This window comes from Pistacia vera, unplaced genomic scaffold, assembly GCF_008641045.1.
Source record: "Pistacia vera cultivar Batoury unplaced genomic scaffold, PisVer_v2 Contig142, whole genome shotgun sequence".
In the NCBI taxonomy this organism is placed as follows: Eukaryota; Viridiplantae; Streptophyta; class Magnoliopsida; order Sapindales; family Anacardiaceae; genus Pistacia; species Pistacia vera.
This window is the reverse complement of record NW_022195489.1, coordinates 1,010,777-1,036,468: the sequence shown is the minus strand read 5'-3', so window position 1 is coordinate 1,036,468 and position 25,692 is coordinate 1,010,777. Positions and strand designations below refer to the sequence as shown.

General features: G+C 43.1%; 2 protein-coding genes and 1 non-coding gene across 3 annotated transcripts; 2 read left to right on the top strand and 1 right to left on the bottom strand.

Moving 5' to 3' along the window:
• Positions 1–1,167: 1,167 nt before the first annotated feature.
• On the top strand, positions 1,168–2,781 carry LOC116123383. The gene is made up of 2 exons (XM_031409157.1): positions 1,168–1,767; positions 1,879–2,781. The coding sequence occupies exons 1-2, from the start codon at positions 1,168–1,170 to the stop codon at positions 2,779–2,781; spliced, it is 1,503 nt and encodes a 500-aa protein (XP_031265017.1).
• Positions 2,782–12,433: 9,652 nt separating this feature from the next.
• On the top strand, positions 12,434–12,514 carry TRNAL-AAG. The gene has a single exon. It is a non-coding gene; the product is annotated as a tRNA-Leu (tRNA).
• A 2,789-nt stretch (positions 12,515–15,303) lies between these two features.
• LOC116123349 (polyubiquitin-A-like) lies at positions 15,304–21,445 on the bottom strand. The gene is given in 3 exon segments (XM_031409136.1): positions 15,304–17,350; positions 19,550–20,932; positions 21,345–21,445. Coding segments are annotated over 2 exon segments (3,210 nt in total). The 5' UTR covers positions 21,345–21,445; the 3' UTR covers positions 15,304–15,523.
• Positions 21,446–25,692: the final 4,247 nt, after the last annotated feature.

Here is a 25,692-nt window from a genome sequence, read left to right as displayed (position 1 = left end):
CACTTTCCTACTCGAAGTTACCTTCCTGATCAGAGTCACCTTCCTATCCGGACACTGGTAAGACAGTTTATCATGGCCCTAATTCTTCTAGGGTTTGCATCAGAGTCACATTAGGACTCCTACTCCCACCATGATTGGGAGACCAGACAGTCACTATATAAACAGAGGCCAGCCCTCTCACAAAGGACACACTACATTACACCTTCACACCCGAAGCTCCTACTTGAGAGCTTTACATCACCGCCGTAATCACAGTTTCCGACTAGACTTCCGGTAACCTCTCTATTCCCTAGCCCTCACTATACAAGCTTCTTTCAGCCTTGCTGACTTGAGCGTCGGAGTGCTTATGGCAAACACCACTCCAGTGTTTCTCGTTCGCTTCACACGTTTGTTTTTCTACGTGTGCAGGTGCAGCGGATCGCTAGTGGCCTCAACCTCACGGGATCAAACCCTCCTTCCTTACAGGTAGATTTTTACGTCTATAGTTTGGTGCCCACCGTGGGGCCTCTAGCAATCATTTGGCTCGACGAACCCTGCTGCGTAGAGGAACTTTCCATGGCTGACAACTCCGATAACGCTAATCCCGGCCTCGAGGCTAAACTAGAAGCTCTAACCGCTCTCATGCAACATAACTTAGACAAGGTGGCTGCATTGGAAGCTGAGAACAATGCGATCCGGATGGAAAATGCGTCCATTAGGTCAGAAAACCAATCCCTCAAGGAGAAGGTGAGTCGATTCTATGACCTAGAGTTCCTGCCCGGCCAAGCACCCTTCAATCGATTCCGCACCCCTGTTCCGTCCATGCAATCTCTCCTTACGTCGAAGCCCCGACCTTCAGCCTCTGGCAAAAGGCCGCGTCCCTTAAATCCGTCTACGGTCGACAATTCTGTCCTAATTCATGGAGATAAAGATATGCCTGTAGAACATCAATCAACCGATTCATCCCAGCATCAAGATCAAGACGATCCGGTGGCAGAAAGCCCTCATCCATGAGACCAGCTCAATCTAACCATCCCAACACATACTCCACTCGGCTCGGCTCATCCTCGCAGGATGAACTGCCAAACTAAACCAACAGCACTCGAGCCCATCTATCCTGACCAACCGAATGACTATCAGAGGACTCCCTTGACTATCCATATAGGACGAAACACCAGAACAGTTACCATGGGAGTCATCCAATCGGAAGGAATGACCGAAGATCTATGCTATCAGGGAACGCACGAAGGGACTCGTCAGACTACCCCAAGAGGGGTAACCCAACGGAATGTACCAAAGTTAAATGTAAAGGCCGACCTAGTCATGCGGGATGACCTAGTGGCGTCCCCTTCTCCTATGGAACAGGTACTAGGCAAGAGATTGGCCGATGTGGAAGCAGTGATGCGACACATTCCAGGAATGCCGGTCCCAACCAAGAAGAGCAGGCCCCATTGTTACGCGGAATCACCCTTCATGGACGAGATCGTCGTAGCCGACATGCCTCAAAAGTTTACTATCCCCAACATGAAAATGTACGACGGCACAACCGATCCGGACGATCACATAGCCTCGTACAAGCAGCGGATGCTCACCCTCTCAATACCCCGACCGCTTAGGGAAGCCTACATGTGCAAAAGTTTCGGTTCGAGCTTATCCGGCCTAGCACTACAATGGTACACCAACCTCCCGAACGGATCCATCAATTCGTTTGCTCAACTCACCGACACGTTTGTGGAACAGTTCGCCAGTAGCAAGAAAGTCGAGAAGCTGTCAGCCGACTTGTACAGAGTATACCAGAGAAGGGACGAGCCATTGAGAGAGTATGTCAGCAGGTTTAACAAAGAGAAGATTTCCATCCTTGCATGCAACCCTAAGACAGCCATAGATGCCTTCAAAAAGGGTCTCCTCCCGGACGGAGAGCTATACAAAGAACTTACAAAGTTGGGATGCACAATAATGGAAGACGCCCTAGCCCAGGCAGTGATCCAAATAAGATGGGAGGAGGATGAGATAAACCAGACGATTCACTCCAGATACAATTCAAGGTGGAATGATAGGAAACCAGAGCACAGGCCAGCGGAGCACCGCTACCAACCCCCAGCACGTAATTCGAGCAGAGTTAGAAAACCGTATGATCATCAACTAATAAGAACCGAGAGTAGACAGTTCGGATCGAACCGGTGCAAAATATCGGAGTACAACCTTAATGTCGAGCCAACTCAGGTGGTCATGATTATGAAAGGAATGGCATCCACCGTTAAGTGGCCATGCAAGCTCAATCCCGAGGCAAGGAGAGACAAGACCAAATGGTGTGAGTTCCACGACGATCATGGGCACAACACCGTAGACTGTATCGCTTTACGACTAGAGGTCGCTGCACTTCTGAAGAGGGGACACCTTCGGGATCTGCTAACTAATAAGGGGAAGAACACCATCAGCCATAAGAGTTCAAAAGAACCATCACCACCTCCGCGAGAACCTACACCGAAAGGTTTCTGTTCTCTCATCTCTGGAGGATCAGAGATCAGTGGGGTAAGTTACTCATCAGCCAAGCGATATGCCAGAGCCAACCACCACCATGAAGTCCAGTCCATCCATCTGGCCTCACGGTCGCACACTCATCAGGTAATTCAATTTGAAGATGACGAGTCGGTCACCCTAGCCGCTCCTCATCACGATGCCCTAGTCATCTCCCTGGAGGTCACCAACATCCTAGTGAAAAGAGTATTCGTAGATGGAGGCTCCTTAGCAAACATCTTATTCCTTGAAACAGTGAAGGCAACAGGCGATCGACGTTGCTAGTTGGTTTCAGCTCTGAGCAGAAGTACACTATCGGGGAGATCATCCTCCCTATCTACGTCGGAGGAGTGAACAAACAGACCATCTTTCTGGTAATCGACTGCCCCTCGCCATATAACATCATCTTGGGCCAACCTTGGATCCACGACATGTGAGCAATCCCATCTACCTTCCACCAGACGATCAGGTTTCCAACCAAATGGGGGGTACGAGAGATCAAGGGTGACCTCAAAACTTTCAGAGATTGCTACAAGAATTCCTTCAAAGGCAAGGGTAATTCTTCGTAGCAATTACAAATTCATCCAACCCCATCGACCGAGCCAGATCAACCATCTATAAAAGAGTTGGATGAAGTGCAGATACATTCGGATGATCCCGACAGAAAGACACATATAGGGTCCCGCCTTAAGCCCGAGACCGGAGAAAAGCTGATAGAGTTCCTCAAACAGAACCAAGATTGTTTCGCCTGGTCGCACGCCGACATGATCGAAATCAGTTCGGAAGCAATGGTCCACCAGCTCAAGGTAGACCTAGATCACCCACCAGTGAAACAGAAGAGAAGGAAATTCTCACTAGAGCATAACCGAATTGTCAACAAAGAGGTCGAGAAGCTATTGAGCAATGGTATGATCAAAGAAGTCCACTACCCTGAATGGCTAGCGAATGTCATGGTTGTAAAGAAAAAGAACGGGAAATGAAGAGTGTGCATCGACTTTATGGACTTGAACAAAGCCTATCCCAAAGATTCCTTCCCGCTTCCTCACATCGATATGATGGTCGATGCAACAGTAGGTCATGAGCTCCTTAGTTTCATGGATGCTTTCTTAGGGTACAACCAGATCTTGATACACCCGGACGACCAAGAGAAGACAGCCTTCATCATGGAGAGGGGAACCTATTGCTATAAGGTGATGCCATTCGGTCTGAAGAACGCCGGAGTCACCTACCAGCGGCTAGTCAACAAAATGTTCGTCGAATACCTAAGGGACACCATGGAGGTATACATCGATGACATGCTGGTCAAGTCACTGATAGCTGAACAGCACCTCGACCACCTCAGCCAGGCCTTTGCTGTCCTCAAGAAGTACAACATGAAGCTAAATCCAGCCAGTGCTCATTCGGGGTCTCGTCAGGAAAGTCCTTGGGCTACATGGTGACTCAGAGAGGGATGCAAGCCAACCCCGACTAAATCAGAGCAATCCTTGATATATCGTCTCCAACTTACGTGAAAGACATCCAACGCCTCGCAGGACGCGTGGCCACCTTGAGCTACTTCATCTCTAGGTCGGCAAACAAGTGCCATCTCTTCTTCCATGCCCTCAAGAAGTCCAAGAAGTTTGAGTCGACCGCCCTCTACGAAGAAGCCTTGCAACAGCTAAAAAGGTACCTTATCTCCCCTCCGCTCCTATCTAAACCTGTGGACGGGGAGAAGCAGTTGCCGGTTTACTATGTGAGTAAGTCGCTCTTTGACGCGAAAACGCGATACAGTCAGCTGGAAAAATTAGCCCTCGCCCTCGTCCATGCATCCAGGAAGCTCAGGCCGTACATTCAGTGCCATTCAATAGTTGTACTCACCTCCTTCACACTCAAGAAGATACTGCACAAACCAGAACTATCAAGTCGACTCCTGCAATGGACAGTAGAGCTCAGTGAGTTTGACATATCATATCAGCCTCGCACCGTTGTCAAATCCCAAGCCTTGGCCGATTTCATTGCTGACTTCACCCCGAATACCACCACCCAAGCAGAAAGTGAGTTATTATACATGAACAGCGGATCACCCTCCAAGTGGACCCTCTTAGTGGACGGCTCAAGTAACGTAAATGGAAGCGGACTTGGAGTAGTACTGATTGCGCCTGAAGGAGACATCATCCAACGGGCAATACAGTGTGGGTTCAAGCGCATGAACAACGAAGTCGAATATGAGGCCCTCATAGCTGGACTTTCCTTAGCCAAAGAAATTAGAGTAAAGAAACTAGAGGTAAAGTCTGATTCCCAGCTCGTGGTCAATCAACTGCAAGGCACATATCAAGCACGCGACTCGAAGATGACATCCTACTTGAGCATGGTCAAGGAGATGCAGGCCCAATTCGATGAGTTCTCTATCGTCCAAATCCCGAGAGCGGAGAACTCCCACGCTGATGCTCTTGCCAGTCTCGGCTCAGCCCTCAAATGCTCTTCCCAGTCATCCATCCCTCTATTATTCATACAGTGGCCTGCCAACTAGGAGGGACAACAACCAAACAAGCCGCCTGAGGAAGCCATGGGAGTTGAACTAGCCGACTGCTAGATGACTCCGATAGTGAGATACTTGGAGCATGACGAACTCCCGGCTGACAAGAATGAGGCACGACGACTAAAAACAAGAGCGGCCAGATTCACCACACATCAAGGCCAACTCCTTAGAAAATCATGCTCGAGCCTCTACCTCAAGTGCACAAGCCCAGAAGAGGCCCATCGTGTCCTTGCCGAGTTACATGAAGGCAAATGTGGAAACCATGCTGGGGGACGCAGCCTTGCACACCGAGTAATCACTGCTGGATATTACTGGCCGACCATGCGCACCGATTCAGCCGCCTATGTGAAGAAGTATGACAGTTGTCAGAGGTTTGCTCATGTCTCACACCTCCCACCAGAGCGACTCAATTCCATCCTCACCCCCTAGCCCTTTATGAAGTAGGGAATGGACATCATGGGAAAACTACCGACTGTACCCGGACAGCAAGTCTTCATGTTAGCTGTGACAGACTACTTTACCAAATGGATTGAAGCCGAAGCCTTCGCATAAGTTAGAGACCGAGAGGTAAAAGCCTTCATCTGGAAGAACGTCATCTGTAGGTTCGGTATACCAAAGGAAATCGTCACCGATAATGGATCCCAGTTCATTAGTTCAGGCTTCAAAGATTTCTGTGACATGTGGGGAATAAAATTGAGCTTCTTGACCCCCCACAATCCCAAGTCTAATGGTTAGGCTGAGTCGTCAAACAAGACCATCATTTAGACACTAAAGAAGCGGTTACAAAAAGCCAAGGGTGCATGGGCAGATGAGCTACCTGGAGTCCTCTGGTCATACCGAACAATGACTTGCTCGTCAACGGGCGAGACCCCCTTCTCCCTCACATACAGTTCTGAAGCAGTTATCCCAGCCGAAGTATCAGTCCCGTCCACCAAGCTCTAATAGGCGGACGAGGAATCAAACGACCAGAAACTTTGCCAAAACCTGGACACCATCGACAAGCTACACAAACGGGTGAGCATCCGTAATGTAGTCTATCAGCAACAGGCTGCCCGACATTACAACCGCAACGTGAGGATTCGGACTTTCAAGATAGGCGACTGGGTCCTCCACAAGGTCTTCCAAAACACCAAGGAGATCAACTCTGGCAAACTCGGCCCCACCTAGGAAGGCCCCTACAAGATAACCAGAGAAGTAGGGAAGGGTGCTTACAAACTCCAGACCCCCGAGGGCAAAGATATCAGTAACAGTTGGAATGTCGTTCACCGCAAACGCTACTACCTCTAGGTGAACTTATCTTTTTTCTGTTTTCCTTTTTGTTATTTTAAAAGGGATGAGTGAGCCTATCCACCTCCTCTTAGACAATTGGCCTCATGGCCAAATATTAATGAAGTATTATTCAGAAAATCTTTCATCTCTAAATCGACTACGGTCGATCAATTATTGTTAAACACCATCAGATCGGCCATGCCTAACCCACGAAAATGCAGCTTCAAATCGACTGAAGTCGATCAATTATTTTTAACACCTTTAGATCGGCCATGCCCGGTCCACGAAATTGCATCTCCAAATCGACTCTCGTCGATCGATTGTTGTTTACACCTTCAAATCGGCCTTGTCCGATCCACGATTTCGCACCTTCGAATCAACCAAGCTCGGATCATGAAAACACCTTCGAATTGACCCCGCTCGGTTCACGAATACACCTTCGAATCGACCCAGCTCGGTTCAACACCTTAGAATCGACCCCATTCGGTTCACAAAAATACCTTTGGATCGACCCTGCTCGATCCACGGAATCGCACCTTTGGATCGACCCTGCTTGATTCATGGAATTACACCTTCGGATTGACTCTGCTCAATCCACTGAATCACTCCCTCGGATCGACCCTGCTCGATCTACGTTATCACACCATCAAATCGGCCCTGCCCGATCCATGAAGAGACACCATCAAATCAGCTCAGCCCGACCTACAACTCGCACCTTCGAGTCAGACCCGATCAACCCAAGAACTCGCACCTCCGGGTTGACTTCACCCAATCCAAGAGACTTCATACTCGGTCGGCCAGACCGAATGAACGGTTCTTACACCAGCAATACGCAAAAAACCAAACTAGCCCAATATAAGGCTCACATGCCTTAGCCACTGGTTTACACTGAAGTAACAAACACAACCTAGTGCATCTACAAAAAAAGAAATAATGAACTCATTCATCCATAAAGGAAGCATCAGAAGTTAGAGCAACCGAGTACAATAACATATGGCCTCAAAGGGCTCAGTTCAAAATACAAACGAACGACATACGCCAAGAAAAAGGGCATCGCAGGCCCCAAAATATAGGAAAATACTAAGCTAACTATCCCCAGCACGAGCCGCCTCCTCTATCTCCAACTAAGTCACAATGTCTGCACCACTAGCATCCATCCTAGTAGCCCGGTCGCTCGCATCCCCAACATCCGACGGCCCTGGCTAACTAGCAAGGTCAGGCATCTGCTCCTCGTCCTGCATACCCAGATGACCGGCTCCCTCTTCCGGTAACTCCCACATGAGCTGGATGTCTTCGTTCGGATCCTGGTGAGAAGTCTTCCCTTCCTTGAACTCAAGCATGAGTTCACTGTGGGCCTTGATGATAGCATCATCGGCAATAGAAATACACTGCTCCCTTAGAGACTCAACCTCTGCAGTCTTGTCGGCCAACTCACGCCTCAACTGTTCCAACTCACACTTGCTATCCCGCAAATGCTGTAGAAACTCTTGCTCGGCCTTTCGAGCCGCCGCTTCCTTTTGACGCAGACTGGTGTTGGCCTTGGATATATCCTGTATCCGTTTCTCCTGTGCCATGACAGACTTCCTCAGATAAAGACTGCTAGTGAGTACCTACGCAACAAAATATTGCCATCAGAACGAGATTCAGAAACAAAATCATCAAATATAACTGTCATACCTGAATGGCGTGGGCTACCCCCCAATCAGCCGCAGCAACTGCACCTATCTGGTTAAGACGCGCCTCGTCTGCCAGGGGCAAAAATGAGTCGGCTAGCTTACTCATGGTAGTCGCATCAGAGTAAGTCGACGCATTAGCCGGAATCGTGATGGTAATCGTCCCGGCCTCTTCATCCATAACCGCGGTCTGGGACGACACGGCTCTAGCTATAGGCTGTTGACTCGGCGGTGTCACTAGCACATCATCGGTACTCTTGTCCTCCCTGGCTAAAGACTCCCTCCTCCTCTTTTTGCGGCGTCGGGCGATAGATTCGCTCGCGCTTGGGACGGTCAACTTCTTCATTAGCGACTCTACAAGTGCAAACTCTCCAACAGTTAGTGGGTTCAGCCCAGACTCACCAAAAATGATATGGTTGCAGTATCGACTCAGAAGCACATCCCAAGCCTGCTTCAGAGAGGGGAGGGGAGTACCTCTATGTATCGCCTCTACTCCGGCCCAAAGAATGCTGGTCCTCAGGTTGGACTCTGCTAGCACTACTCGTCAATCCCTTTACTCTAATGGGATGGCTAACACTCTTTAGGTCGCTACGTCCAAGCCGTCTCCGCTCTGCCCAGCCCGATTGAACTCAAGCTCTGCAAACAAAAAACACAATCAAGATTTAGTAATCAAAAGTACAAAAGAATCAAGTAAGTTCTCACCAGTAGCTCGCCAGCCGATCGGAATCTCGCCCTGACCCCTCTCTCCAAAAACAGCCTGACCCCTCAGGTAGAAGTATCGGTCCTTCCAGTTCTTATCACTAGATCGCAGGTCGATAATCAAGTGAGACCGATCATGCCTCAAGTTCAATAGATACCGACCCTTTTCCTTGTCATTCTCCTTCAAGAAATACGAATATAGCAGTTCGTGCAGCCCGAACCTCACTTGGTTTCGAATACAGAGGTCTTCCAAGGCCATCAACAATCTCCAAGCATTTGACATAAGCTGAGATGGGGCAATCATAAAGTGGTTCAATACCTCCCACACGAGGCGAGGGACAGGCAGCCTCAACCCATCATGAAACCACTTCTTGTAAACACTAATCCAGCCTTTTGCCTCCCAGTCGACCAGCTCGTATGACCGCGGCGTCCGGATATCAATCGAACTCGGAATGTGATACAAGGTCCGGATACGCCAAACATCACTATCCTTCAGCACGAGCGGGTAATCTCTAGTCAAAATGCCGCTGCCCTGCTGGCTCGGCTCTCCCTTGGAGCCGCTACTGGAGCAAGCTGGAATACCAACTCCTTCGGAGTCTTCCCCACTTCCCCATGCCTCCTCGAACCACTCGGCCCTAGAGCACTCGCACCTAGGGCAGCTACACTAACTCTAGTCGGCACCCCAATCGGGACGCCCTCTTCGGGCATCATCACTATGGTGGGGGCATGCTCATACTCATCCCCAGCATCCACCACAATTTCACTCGAACTTGCTGATTCAGTATCTAACATAGTGGCCGAATCGCCCCACCCGACCAACCGACTCGGTCTTGGATTCGAAATTCACTACTATCGAAGAAACACTCACCTTGTGGTACTGACCGAATGAAGATACTACACCCAGCCGTCGACCACCCTTCAACCCCGGTCGACCAACCCAGCTACACGTCAAACTGCTAAACCTCGGTCGACCCTATGTACCGACCGACCGGCCCAACCCACAACTTCGAAACTCAAAGAAGGCCAAAGCATCAAGTGGCCGATCGCCTGTTCCACCTGACCGAGTAAGGCCACAAACACCCAGTGGTCGCTCGTCCTCCAACACCGATCAACCTACCAGGCAACGACTTCACCCGTAAAGCCCCGGTCGACCCTTCCTACCGACCAACCCAGACCTTGAGTCGAGCCTTTCTCCGCTCGCCCAAAGTGGTCGACTCGCCTTCAGATCCAACACGGCCTACTCGCCCTTGTCCTCCGAATAACAACCTCAAAATCGCCCACTCGGTCTAGATAGCCGATCGCCTATTCAATCTATTCTGCACGCCCCTTCCCACTCGGTTAGACAGATCGACCGAGCCAAGCGAAACTTAAATTGGCTTCATCTTCCCAATTCTGTCCAAAACGCCCGGAACGCCACCAAAAAACCAACCAAACTTGCCGGAAACACGCCAGAAATCCAAAAATCCGAACCTACTCTAGAAAACCAAAATGCCAACACTCCTAAACTCTTCAAAACTAGTCAAAACTACTCAAGTTTTCAGAAAACTTCACCCTATCATCCAAAACCCAGCAAACAACAAAAACAAACCAAAAAATCAGTCCAAAGGAAAGAGGATTTACCGTAAAACAATAAACTGCAGACAAAAAGCCATCGTCGTTGAAGAGAAACCAGAACGGAATCGAAGAAACGAAAAGGAAAGAAAATTTTTTAAAGAGAAAAGGGGAGAAAAATGCGAACTGGAAGATGAACAGTCTACCCATTCATTTTTTAATGGGAAAACTTACAGGCGAGGACACGTGGCAGCCCGTGATTGGCCATAGGTCAAAACGCCTTTTCATTTTCCCACCTCGAAAATAAAGATCTGATTCCCGCCGAACACGTGGCAAGCATCTGTGGCGCCTGGGAAACTACAATGACATACGAAAGCTTGAATCGACCGTATAGACCTGCCGACCGAGTCAACACGTGCCCGTCAGTGGAATCTACATACCCCCACGAATCACAGGCTCAGGAGGCCCCCCCCCCCCCCCCCCCCCCCCCCCCCCCCCCCCCCCCCCCCCCCCCCCCCCCCCCCCCCCCCCCCCGACTAGTCGATTGACTGGGAAAGATCCAGCCTGAGCTCTAGCCTAGTCGTTCTTCCGTAGCGGACGAATGGACAACCAATGTCAAAGCTCACACATCCCTTCCACTCAATCGCCTGATACCCCCTACCGATTCAGTCCCCGACTTTCGGAGGCATTCTAAATGCCCTATGTTTCGTAGGCCCGGAAGGCCTGGCATACCAGTCAATCAGCTTGGAACGGCCCGGTTCAAGCCCTCTTCAGAACAAGGCAAGAGGTCTCGCCCGTTCATCCTTCCATAGAGAACGAAAGAACAGTCTTCAGTCGAGGTGCATGTCTCATCCACTCGATCGTCCATGCATCCCGATCAAGCGAATATTTTTAGATAAATGAACTCCCTACCTCACTCGACCCGGCATGCCGAGCGGGCATCCAGGCTGTAGAATGATTTCTCCTATCCAATCGGTCGGATGTACCGAACGATCGCGTGAGCTCCAGAACTTGCTCATATTACCCTTCGACCCCTCACACCGATCTGGCACACCACCTTGCAATGATAGCCTACTCCGGATCATTTACGGATACCAAACGACACTTGACCAGGGGTCTACCTGTAATAATCAGTTCATCCACACCGACGATCGTTCATCCACGAAAAAAGACCGAGCTCGCCTCGATCACTACCTACTCTCTAACTTAATAAACTCTTAACTCATAGAGTGGGGGACAAACTGTTAAGGCCAAAAATCGTCCTCGGCCCAAATAGGAAAGCAGGACCATTTGTGAAGAGAAGACTAGGCCTAAATCCCAAAGAGGCCCAAGCCAGATTAGTCCTATTCGATACGAGGTACGACCTGCACAAACCATCTGGGCACGGGCCTCCCAATTCCAGTTCACTTCCGGGCCTATAGGCGAGTTCCGAGCCCATGGCCCACTGATCACATTCCTATTCTCGATCAATCTCCAACTCGAAGTCATTTTCCTGTTCAGAACACTTTCCTACTCGAAGTTACTTTCCTGATCAGAGTCACCTTCCTATCCGGACACTGGTAAGACAGTTTACCACGGCCCTAATTCTTCTAGGGTTTGCATCAGAGTCACATTAGGACTCCTACTCCCTCCAGGATTGGGAGACCAGACAGTCACTATATAAACAGAGGCAAGCCCTCTCACAAAGGTCACACTACATTACACCATCACACCCGAAGCTCCTACTTGAGAGCTTTATATCACCGTCGTAGTCACAGTCTCCGACTAGACTTCCGATAACCTCTCTATTCCCTAGCCCCCACTATACAAGCCTCTTTCAGCCTTGCTGACTTGAGCGTCGGAGTGCCTACGGCAAACACCACCCTGGTGTTTCTCGTTTACTTCATGCGTTTGTCTTTTTACGTGTGCAGGTGCAGTGGATCGCTAGTGGCCTCAACCTCACGGGATCAGACCCTCCTTCCGTACAGGTAGATTTTTACGTCTACAATTATACGCCCATTTCCCTAACGATCCCTTCACTTGCATCATCTTATAATGACAATTCATATTAAAGTAAGAACTTAAATAGCTGCAGGTTCACCGAATTCCCCGCTTCATATCAAGTGCTTTTGTTCTTATTGAATTTACCAGCTACTATAAAGTTCAACTGGATCTCATCACATGTGACTAAATAGTAAATATAATAACTTTAAATACTAAAGTTTATTTGTCCGGGAATGGTCATCGCGTTGAGATGGCCGAGTTGGTCTAAGGCGCCAGATTAAGGTTCTGGTCCGAAAGGGCGTGGGTTCAAATCCCACTCTCAACATTATTTCAGTTGGGAAATTTTTATATTTTTGGAAAAGTTCTCGTGCTAAAAAGAAACCTTAGAATATGATCTTGTGACAGCAATGAAAGGGAAAAAAAAAGCAATATAATTGAGAGGTTATATAAATATTATCCTAATTTAAGTTTTTAAAGATATATTTTAGTGTTAGTAGGGTGACTTATAGCTAGTAGGAATAAGCACATTATCTTGTGTGTGTGAGAGTGAAGTGTTTGTACGTAGAGTTGAGAGGCTATGTAATCGAAAGTTTCTTTAATGCACAAAGAGGTTCTAGTTTATCTTCTTGCATATTAAGAGCCTGTTGATTTGGTTAATTAACTCATATATATATATATATATATGCATGGTTCAAGGTAATAATTAATCTGGTGATCTTAATGATACATGTAATTAGGATAATGATCCGTTCACAAAACTTAAATAAAATTCCCCAAGGCGAAGGGAAGATCGAAATTCAACTTCTGAGCCGAAAAAATGTGTGAAGGAAGTGAAGAAGAGGAGTTGAAGTAATTGCCTGCTGGAGTTTGAAGGGAATTCGAATATATGTACCATATTTTAACCTATATAATACAAAGCTGAAGTTAATGGTGGACGAAGGTTGAGGTCATTCTTTTCTAATGTGGGATATTCTCTTAAAATCTTAACGAACAATATAAAATGCCGGAAATTTTGATATTTCATACGAGACCCTGAAATTTATAAACAGTGATTCATACTTTAAAATATACGAAGATATATATCCACGCTTAAGATATTCATATAACAATATACTTAATGCTGTATAAATTAAATTTAATGGTACGTCTTCTATGAGTTAAGGGGGATCGATCAGTTGAGAAAATTCCTTTGTGAATAATTCCAAGGAGATCTGAACAGAGCAAACAATATGCAGCAATTCGACAACGCAACCCACCTAATTACTAACCGCATTTCGAAGATGAACAAAACAAAGACGCAATTTTTTGTTTGTAGCTACCTTTAAGCATAAATCCTATCACTAAACCATGCAGAGCCACTCCATCGAAAGCTGCCTATCTCTTCTTCCACGTAGCTAGCTTACATGCAAAAACCAGAATGTGTATTACTATATTAGACCACGCATTTCCCAGTTAGCATCTACAGTTAATGTCACATGAGCATTGTTTCTGATGGTTATGGCCAATGTTTAGCAATTAGCATAATGGATTAACGAGCTTTCTTAAATACTATTTAAATTTCAATCTTTTGATTTCACTGATACGAATAGAGTTGGGCATTTATAACCGGGTCTAAAAACTCGGTTTAAGCAGGCCTGATCTCAAAACTAGATCAGGCTTAAGCCCAAACCTTTTTGTTCATTTTTTTTTGTCTTTAAACAATTACATAAAACTCTTTATAAATTTTAAAATAGATAGAAATTGTTTATTTATGAAGCGTGAATATGTGAATATTATATTTATGTTAAAATTAATTATTAATTTATTTATTATTTTTTAAAATTAATTAAACTTTTAAAAACTTATTAATCTATCCCTAAAAATTATATAAACCCCTCTACAGAACTTCATTTCGCCTCTAAAATATAAAAAAATAATAGGAAAAAATAAAATTTTGCAAGCCTCTAAGACCGGTCCTATGGGTCTAAGACTGGTCCTAAGGACCGATCCCAGGCCCATGAGCAACTGGTCTCAAAAGGGACCAGTCCCAAACAGGCTCAGGCCTATGCCCGCTTGGGATCAGTCCTTGACTAGCTCTAGATACGAATAAGTAAACTAACGTTAAGTAAATTTATTTATTTGTAGATGCATTCTATATGTACCAAAATAGGAAGTATGGATGCATTAATATACACTATGATTTATGAGAACGTTAAAATATTTTCCAAATGAATAATCAATATATTCTATTTAAATCTGAGTTTTTTTTTTAAAGAATTTTAATTTTGTAAATGATTATATATATATATATATATATATATATGTGTGTGTGTGTGTGTGTGTGTGTGTGTGTGTGTGTGTGTGTTTTACAAGTTAATAAAAGCGAAAACCCTATTCTCATATGGCATTTATAAGATTATATAATAATGTAATTAATGATATTCTGTATGCATATATTAATTATATGTTGTAAGCATCTAACATTGCAATTCATAAAATCCATATCCGCTGACAGCATATATGCAGCGACCCGAGCGCAGCGCAAACCCATGTGATTTGCCCACAATCAAACAAAAGCGTTGAGGAGACTTGTGGCAGCATCTGCATGAAATTTCAACGTGTATGCATCCACACTCGACCATCAATTGATCCACACCCAGATCATCGCTGTGACAAAACCTATCTTACACGCTCACCAAACACATTATACTTTAGCTTTAAACACAAACCGGCTTACCACTTACCATGTGGCGCTGCCAATTGCAAACAGAACAGTCCGATCCTTAAGAGGTTCCATCTAAGGTCGTAATTTGATCAAATATTTAACGGGAGTACACAAATTGACCAATTCATGGTGTTCAACAAATTCTGAGTGCTACAATTTGCTGCAATGTAAAGATGCTTACAAGTCAAATGGACAGAGTACAGCCCGGTAAGCTCAGGGCGATTGGGCATTACATATGCTTAGTTTGTCTACCAATTCTTTTACCTGAAAGATCTATTTCAAGCCTCCTCGAAAATGTTCCATGGCTCAAATACTAATCCAACCAACTTATGCAGTAACCAAAAACAAATCGATGATCTAGTGATACCATGAATGACATAATCAAAAATCAAACGCAAAATTTTTTCACATGAAGAAAACTTATTTATTAAACCAAAGTGTGACCTTCACCTCATAGAAGGCCATTTTCACGTCATTGTAAAAGAGTACGAAAATATAAAAGGCATTAAAATATAACATAGCTTCGACACTTATTCCAAAACCATTAAAATTGGTCACAAAGTTCAACACACACACAAACGAAACCACCACAAGCCTACCGAAACAAGAGACCCATGCATAGAAACCATATTAACCACCGCGGAGGCGAAGGACAAGATGCAGAGTAGACTCCTTCTGGATATTGTAATCAGCCAAAGTGCGCCCATCCTCCAGTTGCTTCCCAGCAAAGATCAACCTCTGCTGATCAGGAGGAATTCCTTCCTTATCCTGAATTTTAGCTTTAACATTATCAATGGTGTCCGAGCTCTCAACCTCCAGGGTGATGGTTTTTCCTGTCAGGGTCTTGACAAAGATCTGCATTCCTCCACGCAGCCTCAACACCAAGTGCAGTGTGGATTCCTTCTGAATATTGTAATCTGCAAGGGTCCTTCCATCTTCAAGCTGCTTGCCAGCAAAGATCAACCTCTGCTGGTCTGGTGGGATGCCCTCCTTGTCTTGAATTTTGGCCTTCACATTGTCGATCGTGTCTGAACTTTCAACCTCCAAAGTGATTGTCTTCCCAGTAAGAGTCTTGACAAATATTTGCATGCCACCACGAAGACGGAGGACCAAGTGAAGGGTTGACTCCTTCTGGATGTTGTAGTCAGCAAGGGTCCTACCATCTTCAAGCTGCTTACCAGCAAAGATAAGCCTCTGCTGATCTGGTGGGATGCCTTCCTTATCTTGGATCTTAGCCTTCACATTGTCTATGGTGTCTGAACTCTCCACTTCCAAAGTGATGGTTTTTCCAGTCAAGGTCTTCACGAAGATCTGCATGCCTCCCCGCAGACGAAGCACCAAGTGCAGGGTGGACTCTTTCTGAATATTGTAGTCAGCAAGGGTCCTTCCATCTTCAAGCTGTTTGCCGGCAAAGATCAGCCTCTGCTGGTCTGGTGGAATGCCTTCCTTGTCTTGGATCTTTGCTTTCACATTATCAATAGTATCTGAACTCTCAACTTCCAATGTAATAGTCTTTCCAGTTAAAGTCTTCACAAAGATTTGCATACCACCACGAAGACGAAGCACCAAGTGGAGAGTTGACTCCTTTTGGATATTATAATCTGCAAGGGTACGGCCATCATCAAGCTGCTTCCCAGCAAAGATCAGTCTCTGTTGGTCCGGTGGGATACCTTCTTTGTCCTGAATTTTTGCCTTCACATTATCAATAGTATCAGAACTCTCAACTTCCAAGGTAATAGTTTTTCCAGTAAGGGTCTTCACAAAGATTTGCATCCCACCCCTAAGACGGAGCACCAAATGGAGGGTTGATTCTTTCTGGATATTATAGTCTGCAAGGGTGCGGCCATCATCAAGTTGCTTGCCAGCAAAGATAAGCCTCTGTTGGTCCGGAGGAATACCTTCCTTATCCTGGATTTTTGCCTTAACATTGTCAATAGTGTCTGAACTCTCGACTTCCAAGGTGATAGTTTTGCCAGTGAGAGTTTTCACAAAGATTTGCATGCCACCCCTGAGACGCAGAACCAAGTGGAGAGTGGACTCTTTCTGGATGTTGTAGTCTGCAAGGGTTCGGCCATCATCAAGTTGTTTGCCAGCAAAGATAAGCCTCTGTTGGTCCGGAGGAATACCTTCCTTATCCTGGATTTTTGCCTTAACATTGTCAATAGTGTCTGAACTCTCGACTTCCAAGGTTATGGTTTTGCCGGTGAGAGTTTTCACAAAGATTTGCATGCCACCCCTGAGACGCAGAACCAAGTGGAGAGTGGACTCTTTCTGGATGTTGTAGTCTGCAAGGGTGCGACCATCCTCAAGCTGTTTACCAGCAAAAATAAGCCTTTGCTGGTCAGGTGGGATCCCTTCTTTATCTTGGATTTTTGCCTTCACATTATCAATAGTATCTGAGCTTTCAACTTCAAGAGTAATGGTCTTGCCAGTAAGAGTTTTCACAAAGATTTGCATCTGTGAACCAAAAGAAAACAGCATTTAAGATATCACAGATAAGCAAAGTTCTAAACAAGCAAAGAACACCAATCAATTAAGACAACCACAAACAGACCATGATCCAAAACAATTTCAACATCTGTAAGAATTTCTTCAAGCCTAATTTTCATCATCATTACAAGTTAACCATCAACAATATGAATAAAACAAATTATCAACAAAAATAAAACATCAACTCAAAACTGATCAATATTGTAGAACATAACACTAAATAAGTTTTTTGTAAAACCCTCCCCCAGAATTTTCACAGCATCCAAGAAACTGCACAATAATCAACCATATCTGCACTCCAAACAATACCACAAACAAAAGAAAGAAAAAGGACCATAGAATAAAAGCACGCGGAATATCTAATATTCCATAAAAGGACCTAAACTATAAATATTATTGGAGCGCCTAATAAAATAGGTAAATTAAATTTCACATAATTCCAATGAAACCCTACAGCTAGCCGATAATCCAGATGAATAAAAATTCATTCATAAATCACAAATCAAAATCAAAAGGAATTTTTTAATGATCATGACATAACACAAAATCAATCAGAATTGATGATCGGTCGGTAAACAATTAGCCCCGTCCTATCAATAAAAAGTTTTTCAGCAGTTCTAAATCAAAATTCACGATCTTTCAAGCAAATAATCAAACAGATCAAAAACATGAAACCTCGAAAAGACATACCTATAACGTACAATTATTCATAATCTCCAGATCAAATACATATTTATCAAAAATCTAGATCACGCATTATGATTCAACAAATCAATTAAGATAATTACAGGACAAAATAGAAAATTACCTTGAAAAGCTTGATTCCAACCTTGAATGACAGAAATTTTTTGTGAGAAATTTAGAGAGGACGATTTCGATATGCATTGGCTAGGGTTATGGCTCTTATATTTATAGTGGAGATAACCGACCTAATGAGGAACTGAAAAGAAAACAAATCCAATGAGATTGTGCCACGTGTTAAAATTGGCCAGCACGCCAAGATTGGTCCAGATTCTTTTATTCTTATCGTGAACGACGGGTCTTAGTAGAGACTCCACCTCAACGTTCTTCCAATGCGAGTTTGACACGGGAAATCTACACGATACTTCAAAACGGCAGGTAGTTTTACAGTCGGATTATTACACTCTAATTTTGGAATTGTACAACAATTCACAGTAAATTGAAAAATAAATAAATAAAATAAAAGCTTGACTGTCGCTTTACATGTAAATGAGAATTTTAATATATCAGCTATCGTCAATGTTTGAGTTTGAACTGGTACAGATAAGCACAAAGTCTTTGTCCAGGATCAACGTTATTATGTGGGCAATTTTGAAATGAAAAGCCATTTTTAGGATCTTGAAGATGGCTTTTCTTAGTTGTCTAAACTTTGAGTTGAACCTTATTGGAAGTTTAATAAACGGCTCAACTGTGATGAAATCCTACTGTTCCACATGATTCTGCCCCTTCTTGTATTTTCTACCCATGGTTTATGTGCTCCTAAACGTCCATGATATAAGACTTGTGTCGGTAGGTCCACAAAATTTTTCCGCTCGCAGGAGTTTGTAATTGTATTTGATTAATGATCTACATATTGGGCGGTCTTGGAAAATTCATTTCATTTTATGAGTCTACGCCTCCAATTGCATTTTAATAAACATAGACTTCAATTTCAGATATAAGACCTGTATCCTGATTCACCACCCTCTTTTATCATGTAACAAATTTCTATAAAATTCTTAAACCCCAGAAAAGTAATTTATAACCCGAAGGACAAAACTGTTTCATAAGGATTGACTACAGGATTAACTTCCTCAAAAGATTGGTACTCGTTGATTTCACGAACGAAAACAAGGCTGTTATTATTAACTCAGGCAAAGCAAACAAATAGGCATTGGCTCAAGTGAGATCATACACCAAGGATATATACTAAGCGCCATAATATGTATTTATTTAATATAAGTTCTTAGAACTGATATACATGATCTAAAGAACGCCCATATCAGCATCTAAGAAACACAGCGCAAAAAGCATAAAAACTAAAAAACTTAAAATAGAGTTTTTACAACTTATTTAAGACATTAAATATTGGCCAGCGGCCAGACCACACCACACAAACAACCACATATCCAACATAATGGAAACAAACCAGATTCAAATAAGCACATGACCAATTCAGAAACCCCCACGGAGACGGAGCACAAGATGCAGGGTGGACTCCTTCTGAATGTTGTAATCAGCAAGGGTCCTTCCATCCTCAAGCTGCTTCCCAGCAAAAATCAACCTCTGCTGGTCTGGTGGGATCCCCTCCTTATCCTGGATCTTAGCCTTAACATTGTCAATGGTATCTGAACTCTCAACCTCCAAGGTGATTGTCTTACCAGTGAGGGTCTTGACAAAAATCTGCATACCACCACGGAGACGAAGGACCAAGTGGAGTGTGGATTCCTTCTGGATATTATAGTCTGCAAGTGTCCTCCCATCTTCAAGCTGCTTACCAGCAAAAATGAGCCTCTGCTGATCTGGTGGGATACCCTCTTTGTCTTGGATTTTGGCTTTCACATTGTCAATTGTGTCAGAACTCTCAACCTCCAAGGTAATGGTCTTCCCAGTGAGGGTCTTCACAAAAATCTGCATACCACCTCGGAGGCGAAGAACCAAGTGGAGGGTTGACTCCTTCTGGATGTTGTAGTCAGCAAGAGTACGACCATCCTCAAGTTGTTTACCGGCAAAGATCAGCCTCTGCTGGTCCGGTGGGATGCCCTCCTTGTCCTGTATCTTGGCCTTTACATTGTCAATAGTGTCAGAGCTCTCAACTTCCAAGGTAATGGTTTTTCCAGTAAGGGTTTTCACAAAGATCTGCATACCACCCCTGAGTCGAAGGACCAAGTGAAGGGTGGACTCCTTCTGGATGTTATAGTCAGCAAGTGTGCGTCCATCCTCAAGTTGTTTGCCAGCGAAGATAAGCCTCTGCTGGTCTGGTGGGATTCCTTCCTTATCCTGAATTTTGGCTTTGACATTGTCAATGGTGTCAGAGCTTTCCACCTCCAGGGTGATTGTCTTTCCAGTGAGGGTTTTTACAAAGATCTGCATACCACCCCTGAGACGAAGGACCAAGTGAAGGGTGGACTCTTTCTGAATGTTATAGTCAGCAAGTGTGCGTCCATCCTCAAGTTGTTTGCCGGCAAAGATAAGCCTTTGCTGGTCTGGGGGAATCCCTTCCTTGTCCTGAATTTTGGCTTTGACATTGTCAATGGTGTCGGAGCTTTCCACCTCAAGGGTGATTGTCTTTCCAGTGAGGGTTTTCACGAAGATCTGCATACCACCCCTTAGACGGAGGACCAAGTGAAGGGTTGACTCTTTCTGGATGTTATAATCTGCAAGTGTACGCCCATCCTCGAGTTGTTTACCAGCAAAGATAAGCCTTTGCTGGTCTGGCGGGATCCCTTCCTTGTCCTGAATTTTGGCCTTGACATTGTCAATGGTGTCAGAGCTTTCCACCTCAAGGGTGATTGTCTTTCCGGTGAGAGTTTTTACAAAGATTTGCATCTACAGACAAAACAAACACTAAATCAGCATACAATAACACAAAGCAACAGAAGCAACCACAATAAATCACCTACCATGTATTCTTCAAAAATACGTAGATCATCATCAACATATATATAGTCTCAAAGAACATATTCGCTATACTGTGTAAAGCTTTAAATGTAAAATTAAATAAATTGTGATAAACAATTAACAAGAAATGATTTCTTGGGAAACATAGAAAAAGGTAAATGAGATTCTTGGTAGTAACAGACTCGGTTATACAAATCAGCCTGACAAGATTAACAGTAATTAAACCAAACCCTAATTCACGAAATTAAAAGAAATCAATAATCTATTTACTATTAACAAGCCTAATATTCCTACTATACTGATAAAAAGACATTAAGAAAAACATCAGAAAGGAAATTACCTTGAAAGAAACTTGAAGAAGGCTTTGATCTAACAATATGTGAAGAATATCTGATAATTGGCGAGGAAGAGAGGGCTCGAGGTGCTCGACTTATAGTGATAATTGATAATGAAAATGACAAAACTACCCAAATGTATATCCAATAAATGGCTGCCACGTATTTAATTCACTGTCCTGTTGTTGGCCCGCACGCCAAGATTAGCTTCTCCAACCTGTTGGCTGATAGCGTGAGCGGATATTTTTAGGAACCTAAACAGCGATACCACCTCACTCGTTTAACTGTAGTGAAGCCACGCGCTGATATATTCGCTCTTCTGTCCTCAGCGCATATATAAAAAGAAAACACCATAAAGTAATATTATATATTTTATTGATAAAATTTATTTTTACTTTTAAAACATGTTTTTTAACAAAAATATTAAGATAATTGATATATATTTATATTTTTTTTCTTGCATTAAAGCATTTTGAAAAAAATAAATAAATATATATGCTGTATTAGTTTTCAATCAATATCTTTAAAATTACTTAAATATATTGCTCATTCATACGATTTTATGTCTGTTTTTCATAAATAATTGAGAGTGTTGCATATTTAAATAAAAATAAAAATGGCATGTTGGGTCAATGAGTTGAGCTGATGGAGCCATAATAAAACGACGCGCTCACGCAGGGGTAGGAATACCGTGTGGGTTTGCCTTTCTTGTGATTAGAGAATGGAGTGGATGGGTTGGTGTCCGTTACTTCTGCCGTTGGTGTTTGTGTGACGGAGTTAGATACAAGTCAGCTGTTGTGTCATCCAATCGCCATCTCTTTTATGATAAAATAAATAAAAAGAAATCATATTAAAATCTGCAAGTTTTGTGCCCTTTTTTTTTTTTTTTTATAATGAAAAATCATTTTATTAATCAATTGATCCATTCACTTTTGGAGAGTCGAATCAGGCAATAATATGGGTTGCTTTCATCCATTGATTTGGAATCCAAGGACTGCTTTTAATAAGATAATAAAGAATAAAGAAAGAAACAAGAATTTCTCAAAAGTAAGAGATTCCCTCTTTGAATTTTGAAAGTTTGAAAGTGACAATGGATAAAACTTAAAAATAATAACTGGATTATCAAAATTTGTCTTCTATATACTGTACTAGTTTTAATATTTTATATGAATTACTAATATATTTTTAATAAACGAGTTAAACTAAAAAAATGGGTATTAAAGAGTGAAAACTAAAATTAAAACAACATAACATATATAAGAATGACAACTGAAAAAAATACTCGATTGTTAATTTTAGGGGTCCAGTGAATTAGTTGAGATGTGCAAACTAACTCCGGTCATTGAAAAAATAAATAAATATGTTTTAACATATCAACTCATTAACAATTCAATTTAATAAAACTCAAATTGACAATCATTTTTATTGATTTAGTTTGTATTAGGTTGTGTCCGATTTTATCTAGTTTAGGTTTCACCTCTACTAAATTGGGTAATGAATAAAGCAGAGAGGGTTGAAATGAAAGTCCTACATGAATAAAAGATAAATTGAGATCATATTTCAAAAGGATTTGTTTCATATTTCTGTCATATTTACGTGTGATTTTTTAACCTTTATTTTATACATAGTTTTATCTATTGGAAATATATTTTATACATTTGTCAAAAACTTTGTTAAGATTAAACAGAATTCAAACCTAACAATTACCACTCACAAACACAATCACAAGACTTAATCTATCAAGAACATAATCAAGAACACAATCAAGAACTCAGAAGATTTTTACCGTGGTTCGCTTATTCCAATGGAATAAACTACATCCACGTTGAGTTCCAAGCAAATTGGGACTCACTGCACTATAAGGATCAAAGTATTACAAGTACAACTCAAATCACAACCCAAATCACTCAACTCTCACACCGTTACAACAACCACTCAAACCTCCCTGTAATCACAATAAGCAAACTAGAAACTGAATGCCTACACCAGAAGATCAACCTAAAACTTCTGTTAACAAGATTCTCAAGAACCTAAGACCTGATTACAATATTCGATAAGAGTAAAAATAAGAACCCTAACTGTGTTGCTAAAACGCGAGAGAAGAAAAGATTTCAGTTACTGTTTATTTCTTAGATTTGCTACCTTTTTATACTTTGACTTGCTGGGCTGGTTAGAGTCGTCAGATCAAGCTGAATCCAATGGCTGAGGTTTGTCACTTGACCTATCACCAAAACGACAGCGTATTAATCAGACGCAATACGACACCGTTTAAGCTTCATCAACAATCTCCACCTTGAAGCTTTAACACATCATCAAATCAAGAGAACCAAGTAACTTTATCAGTGCAGTTTCATCACAAATTGCTTATCACAGCTCGATAGCTGCAGCCTGCAGGTCATTTGACATGCAGTAAGTTCAAGCAGTGCTTGAACTTAACCGGAGTGACCACCTTTGTTCCCATATCAGCATGATTGTCTTCAATTGGTACCTTTTTTAGGCTGATCACTCCTTTCTCAACAAGCTCCCTCACAAAATGGTATTTAACATCAACATGTTTGGTCCGTTCGTGATACATCGGGTTCTTGCACAAGTGGATGGCACTTTGGCTATCCGAATAGACTGTAACTGTACCATCCAGCAACTCTACCTCTGACAGTAATCCTTGGAGCCAAAGGGCTTCTGTGAATACATCCGTGACAGCCACATACTCTACCTCGATGGTGGACAGTGCAATGATTGGCTGGAGTTGGGGCTTCCAGCTTACACAATTTCCTCCCAAGGTAAACAAGTATGCAGTAGTTGACTTCCTTGAATCCTTGTCACCTGCAAAATCAGAGTCTACAAAACCTACAAGATCAAGTGAGTCGAATCTTTTTCCATATTCCAAGCCAACATTCAATGTACTGTTAATATACTTAAGCAACCATTTGAGAGCAAGCCAATGTTTAAAACAAGGATTTGACATAAATCGGCTTAAAAGGGAAATTGCAAAGGAGAGGTCTGGTCTAGTGCTGATCATGGCATACATAACAGACCCAATTACATTTGCATAGGGAATATTTTCTATTTTAATTAAATATGCATCTTTTTTGGGACATTGAGTCTTACTTAACATAAAATGTCCAACCAAAGGTATTGTTACTACTTTAGAACTTGTCATGCCAAATTTGGTCACCAGTTTTTGTAAATATGAAGTTTGATGTACCTTCAGTTCATTCTGCTTTCTGTTTCTATCTATGATCATGCCTAAAATCCTTCTTGCATGTCCTAAATCTTCATATCAAATTCAGAGTTCAATTTTTTCTTCAACTCTTCTATCTTGGACTTAGATTTGCAAATTAAGAGCATGTCATCCACATATAGCAACAGATATAAAGGCATGTTATCAAAGAGTGCATAATAAAAGCAGCTATCATACTTACTTCTATTGAAACCAATGCTAAGTATGAATGCATCAAAACATTTATACCACTGCCTAGGGGACTGTTTCAGTCCTTATAATGATTTATGAAGTAGACACACATGATTGGGCAGGTTCCTATCTACAAAACCAGTGGGCTGTCTCATGTAAAAATTTTCATCTAAATTCCCATGCAAAAAAGCAGTCTTGACATCCAACTGTTCTAATTCTAGGTCCTTATGGGCAACAATGGCTAACATGATCCTAATGGTTTTATATTTCACAACAGGGGAGAATATCTCGTTAAAGTCTATTCCCTCCCGCTGTGTGTAGCCGTTAGCTACCAACCTAGGCTTATACCTAGGAGGGTCAGAAGAGGTTATACCTTCCTTCAGTTTGAATAACCATCTGCACTCAACTAGTTTCTGGTCTTTGGGATTTGGAACCAAAGACCAGGTTCCATTTACCTTAAGGGACAACATCTCTTCCTCCATTGCAGCTTGCCATTGTTCTCTGTCTTTGGATCTGACTGCTTCTTCATAGCAGTCTGGTTCTGTCCTTTGAACTTGGGCCCCTGCCACTAGGGCTGTGCAGATCAGGTCAGCATAGGAATATCTAGTTGGTGGATTGATCTCTCTTCTACTTCTGTCTCTGGTTAGCTGGTATTGTGCTAAGGGGTCAACCTGGTGATCATCAGGTTCTACAGCTTGTTCTTGTTCCAACTCAAGATCTAGGTCTGATCCATCAACATCAACTTCCAGTTGCTCCAAATCAGGTTAAGGTGCAGCAGGTTCCACCTCAATTTGGACTCTCTCGGGTTGATCCTGATTAATAGGATGACAGCTTGCTGATCTTGATTAATAGGATGACAGCTTGCTGATCCTGCATCAGGGTTAGTGATTTTGCAAGGAAATGGTTGTTAATTAAAGATTACATCCCTACTGATAATTATC